This window comes from Empidonax traillii, unplaced genomic scaffold, assembly GCF_003031625.1.
Source record: "Empidonax traillii isolate 1590-97213 ecotype Southwest subspecies unplaced genomic scaffold, ASM303162v1 scaffold155:size2260171, whole genome shotgun sequence".
NCBI classification, from domain to species: Eukaryota; Metazoa; Chordata; class Aves; order Passeriformes; family Tyrannidae; genus Empidonax; species Empidonax traillii.
In genome coordinates, this window is record NW_020955348.1 from 1,065,438 (window position 1) to 1,071,124 (window position 5,687).

At 36.3% G+C, this 5,687-nt stretch overlaps 1 protein-coding gene across 3 annotated transcripts in view; it reads left to right on the top strand.

Moving 5' to 3' along the window:
- The window catches only part of DNAH12 (dynein axonemal heavy chain 12), a 50,896-nt gene extending 45,209 nt beyond the window's left edge, over positions 1 to 5,687 (top strand). For all 3 annotated transcript variants that reach the window (XM_027884777.1, XM_027884779.1, XM_027884778.1), the window contains 6 exons: positions 735 to 949; positions 1,878 to 2,070; positions 2,843 to 3,035; positions 3,870 to 4,042; positions 4,529 to 4,669; positions 5,649 to 5,687. In XM_027884777.1, coding sequence (XP_027740578.1) covers positions 735 to 949; positions 1,878 to 2,070; positions 2,843 to 3,035; positions 3,870 to 4,042; positions 4,529 to 4,669; positions 5,649 to 5,673 — 940 coding nt within the window. In that variant the 3' untranslated portion in view covers positions 5,674 to 5,687. The remainder of the gene's footprint in view (positions 1 to 734; positions 950 to 1,877; positions 2,071 to 2,842; positions 3,036 to 3,869; positions 4,043 to 4,528; positions 4,670 to 5,648) is intronic.

Here is a 5,687-nt window from a genome sequence, read left to right on the forward strand (position 1 = left end):
CTGTCTGCAAATAATCTGCACTCAGTGGAAATACAAGAATATAAAACTTTCTAGGAATGTTCTTGTGATCTTTGTTCACTTAAGAATTAGTCTTTGTGACAGATTGGGGAACTTTCAGATTGACAATGTGTAATTCTGGTTTTAGAATATTGCTTAGTTCTCTGAAGGTGCAGTTAGAGGAAGTGTTTGATATCTGTTGTGCCTGACTAATTAAAGTACAGACATATAGATGAAAGCAGCACATGCAACGGGGGACAAATCTGTTGAACAAAATTAAAATATTGTCACCCTTCCCCACTCCACTTACTCTTCCAGTCTTATACTGGCTGAAATACTAACAGATTTATTGGTAATTAGACAGGAAATCAGATTAAATTCCAAATAATTGTTCATTTTTATTTTTTTAAAGTGAAAAAACATATGGGAAGAAACTCAACATTTGTAAAAATTAATAGATTCTAAATACTGAGAATTCCAGAGTATCAAGAATTCTGCATTATAGTGTATTTTATGAAAAATGTTATAAACATTTTTTGCAACTTTTGAAACTATTTTTGCTATTACTTTTCAAATTGTGCTAAAACACCTGCACATCCATTTTACACTGATCTCTTAAATCAACATAATCAGAATTGTATCACTTCTTCCTCGACAGCCTGACAACCAAACACGGGAAATAGTTTAAATTTGGAAAGACTCCTGCAAGCACTGACAAACTTTCCCCTGTGCTCTAGGCCATTAATGATTGACCCCCAAGGGCAAGCAAATAAATGGGTCAAGAATTTTGAGAAGGAAAATCGTCTGAACGTTATCAAGATCAGCGACACGGATTACATGAGAACCGTGGAGAACTGCATCCAGTTCGGGACTCCACTGCTGCTGGAAAATGTTGGGGAGGAACTGGACCCATCCCTTGAGCCTCTGCTGCTTAAACAGACCTTCAAACAAGGTACAGCAACATCAGTTTGGAACCCTGAAGCAGATTTCATTCCTGTGCAGCTCACAGGCTCTGCCACTCTCTGATTTTTCCACGTTGCTCTCTGACTTTCACAATTCAGGGGAATGTCACAGCACTCTTGAGTTTGATTTTTTAATAATTATCATTCCCGTGTCTATTAGTTTTTACAACAGTGGTTTTATGTGAAAACCTTCACCCTGTCACTACAGGAGACTAAGGAAATTCTGCAAATGGATCATTGTCAGTGAAATTGTTTCTCTTGTTCATTTTTATGTGTTTTAGGCTTATTCCAATATTTACCAAATGCTGCACAAATCAAGAAAAGCTGTCAGGGCCTTCTGCCTGAGGCACAATTTGCCTTTCTCTGACTCTTGCTAAGTAGCTGTGAATTCGGTTTTCAACTTTTATTTTCCTCCTGTAAAATGACTGAAAATGCAGATAAAGACAAATATGTTTTCCTTCTTTCTTACGTGATTCATCTGTACTGGTTTTCATGTTCATAACTCCAAAATAAAGGAAAGCAAAGCTCAAACACTTTATTTTTTTTCTGCTTTTATTTTTTTTGTGGCTTTCTCTTTCAAGCAGGTAACTCAAGGAAATAGTGGTCTGTAAGAATATAATATATGAGAATAATTACACAATTCTCTGCTACCATCTCTAGTTTTATTTTGTATATGTAAATTGAAAGTACAGTAGACATTGGATTGACTTGATTTTACCTGCTAGGAATAAAATGTGGCCCCACTGAATTCTCTGAGAATGTTTCAGGTTATCAAATTTATTTATTTATTTTTACTTTTCAGGAAATTTGTCACTGACAAGAAGTTTGCTTTTACTTAATAAAAAAGACGTTGGGTTTTATTCCTGTAAATAATTGGAGTAGAAAAGGTTTTTTTAACATTTCTCCTGTTAATTTTAGGAGGCATGGAGTGTATCAGGCTTGGTGAGTCCGTTATTGAATATTCCAGTGATTTCAAGTTTTTTATTACCACAAAACTAAGAAATCCTCATTATATGCCTGAAATTGCTACAAAAGTTTTATTACTAAATTTTATGATAACACCAGAGGGACTTGAAGACCAATTGCTGGGTATTGTCGTAGCAGAGGAGAGGTAAGTCTCTCTTTGGGAAAAACAACCATTAAACTTTTTTATGTCATAATTCCAAGAGTATGAGAGATTAATTTATTGCATAGAAAAATGAATGTTACATGGTGTAAATGTTGCTCAGTAACAGCTTTTAAAAAAACAATAAAGGTTTGTTAGGGAAACAGATTGTCATGTTTGGGGTAGGTAAAGAGCAGATGTGAAATAATTGGTGTTTCATGGCAATTTTCTCCTGAAATATTCCTTGAATATTAGAAAACTGTGCAAATATTATTTGAAGTTAAAATCATTATTATTGTTTTGCAATGTGCCAAAGCTGTTGGACAAGGATGCAGAATTATGAATATTTTAATTTTCGATGAAATAAATGCAAAATATCTCTGAAAGTGATTGTGGGTCATACTGGAACCCTCCCAGAGATACAGAGTAGAAGTGTGGTGTTGTGCAGATGTGTCTGTGCAATTGGGCTAAAGTCTGTTTGCTAAAAAATGTGTTTCCAGCAGTAAACTGGTTCTGGATATGATACGTGATAAAGGAAAAGCAGGATGGATTGTCATTTGCTGAGACATTATAGATTAGACCATTGTTTCCAAAGACTGAATGGAAGTAAATCTTTACTCACAATCATTAATAGATGTTGAACAGCAAAGTCTTATTTAAACTGAAGAGAATATTCAAAATACTTATTGTAGGAACAGGGAGTCCTTCTCATGGGCTTCTTTTGCGGGCAGTGGAAGATGAGCAGACTGATTTTGTTGTTTGTGTTTTCCTTCATTAGGCCAGATTTAGAAGAGGAAAGAAATGCTCTCATTGTTCAGTCTGCAGCCAATAAAAAGAGTCTAAAAGAAATTGAGAAGAAAATTTTAGAAACTCTACATTCATCTGAAGGGGATATTCTGGAAGATGAAACTGCCATCCAGGTCTTGGATTCTGCTAAAGTAATGTCTAATGAGATCACAAAAAAACAGCAGGTAAGGAGAGAGTATGTGTGCTTCCCTTTACAATATTCAGAAATTAAATGGTAAATTTGAAGCTGGCAGAAGGACTCTGAGTTAGTTGCAAAGCACAAGGAGCAATTCTGTACTTGTGAAATGGGAAAAGAAATAAAATTGGGCCCATTCTAGAATCTTCACTGGTAGTTTATTCAGTCGTTAATTTAAAAGGTTTTAAAGCATCTGTATCTGTCTGTAAGACTGAGTGAAAAATATTAAATTCTGAAGTTAAGGTAACATGTTAAGATAAAGGAAGGAGCGACTTTTTAAAAGAAAAAATTATTCAAGAAGACATTAGTAATCAATAATTAGGCTAATGCAGATATGCAAGATTCTTTTGTTATTCTTAATACAAAAAAATACCAGCTGAAGTCAGTGAGAGCTAAATAATATCAGTGAGAGGAAAAAGGTTTTTTTCTTTACATTTTTTAATGACTACAGATTTAACACAAATCAAATATTGGTACTTTCTTTAGGCTGATGTTTGTTTTACTGATACTTGTTAATGACTATCAAATGTAATCTCAGAATTGGTCATATTTTTGAATATTGCAGATAGACTGATACTTTTGATGCACCGATACTGTTATGCCTCCTTTGTTTTCGTTATTGCCCCCTGTAGGACAGGTAAATAGATCGGGCAGTGGTAGGGCCAACTCAGCACGGGCATCACCTGCTTGGTGGCACCTTCTGCAACCACGAAAGTCCCTTACTCTGGTGTTACGAAGTGCTGCACAGAACTATTTTTGGAATGTTGTTAGGTAGCAATATCTTTGTACAAACAGTTCTGTGTCCCCTGCTGTCGACGTTCAGGTCGCAGAGAAAACGGAGCAGAAGATCGCGGAGTCGCGCGAGGCCTATCGGCCCGTGGCTCAGCACTCGGCTGTGCTGTTCTTCAGCATCGCTGACCTGGCCAACATCGACCCCATGTACCAGTACTCCCTCAGCTGGTTTGTCAACCTCTTCATCCACTCCATTCATGACAGGTAAAGGGAGTCTTCCTGGTGGGAAATGAGGTGTTTTCATTCTCATCTCGTCTCTCCATTTGGAAACTATTTCCCTCCTTAAGTGCAGGCTTTTGAGGCAGAATATGATTTGTTAATGAAGTAATTGCTCTTTTTAGTTACTGTTTAAGTGCATCATGGACTGTAAGCATGTGCTGTATTTAATTATTTTAAAGAATAGACTTATAGAAAGGATGTCCTCTGGCTCTGAACTGGGCTCCATTATGAACACTGAGTGCTACCACTTAACTGTGGCAAATTAATTTCAGCTGATTATTTTGCTTGAGACTTTTAAAAGTGCTGTGAGACATGAACTGTAATTGAAATTTTGGGGAAATTGGCATCTAAGTGCCTTGTGGAGCACGTGAATCTAAAATATCCTGCGCAGCTCTAAATAGACTGAAATTTCTTAACTCATTGGCTCTTTTTCAGTTTGAAGTCTCAGTTTCTCCCTTCTTTCCTTTTTAGCAATAAATCCAAAATACTGAAGAAGCGACTTCAGTACCTGAATGACCACTTCACCTACAATCTGTACTGCCAAGTGTGCCGCTCCCTGTTTGAGACCGATAAGCTGCTCTTCTCCTTTCTGCTCTGCTGCAACCTGCTCATGTGAGATCACTTGGGGGAAGTCTCTTAGTAATAGAAACTAATGATTTTCTTATCATGGAAATGGGACTGATGAGGTGGCATATTCTTGTGCATATTGATAATAATGCCTTTGGAGTAAGGTCATGAATATTTTGGGGTTTCTAATACATATGATATTTATCAATGAAAGAGAAGGTGAGTGCATTTATCACTACTGCAGGACACATTATGAATAGAATGTTCCTGTGCTCATTTAAATCAATAGTTTTGTTAATGATACATCTTTGACTGTCTTTAAAGGACCCTGGGTAGTGTTTCATAGCATCCTCATGTCAAAAACAATTGCTGGTTTTTGTGAACACATTATGAAAGGAATGATAAGTTAAAAATTGCACAACCATAATGTGCATACTTATTTAATTACAATGTGTACTGTCTGTTCATGGACCATTCTTTCTGGGCCAATTTGCACAGCTAATCTATTCCCAGAACCCAGTATTTTCTATAAGACTTTTAAAATTCAGGTGTAATTGCACTTCTAAAAAACAAATAAGCAGAAATTTGGAAAAACGTTTCACTGAAAGGGTTGTCAAACCCTAGAACGGGCTGCCCAGGGCAGTGGTGGAATCACCATCCCTGGAGGGATTTAAACCCCTTTGAATGTGTCACTTGGGGGCGTGGGTTAGTGCTGGCTTGGCAGTGATGGAGCAACAACTGGACTTGATGATCTTAAAGGTCTTTTCCAATCTAAACAATTCTTTGATTCCAAGATTTACCTCTTGAAACTCTTACCATAGTCTTAAGCAGGCATTTCTGCCATAGTTTTGTAACTAGATAGAAAACTGAGATCTGATCTCTGCTCTTACCTCAGTAGAAGCATTACTAAGTAGCAGTGAAGTGCAATTTATTTATTTTGAACAACTGTTTATATTATGTTAAATTGTTTCTCTGTTGCTGAATATCTTTCTCTCTTTTTTTTTTTTTTTTTTTTTAAATACAGGGCTAATAATGAAATAGAACGTTAAGAGTTCATGTTCTT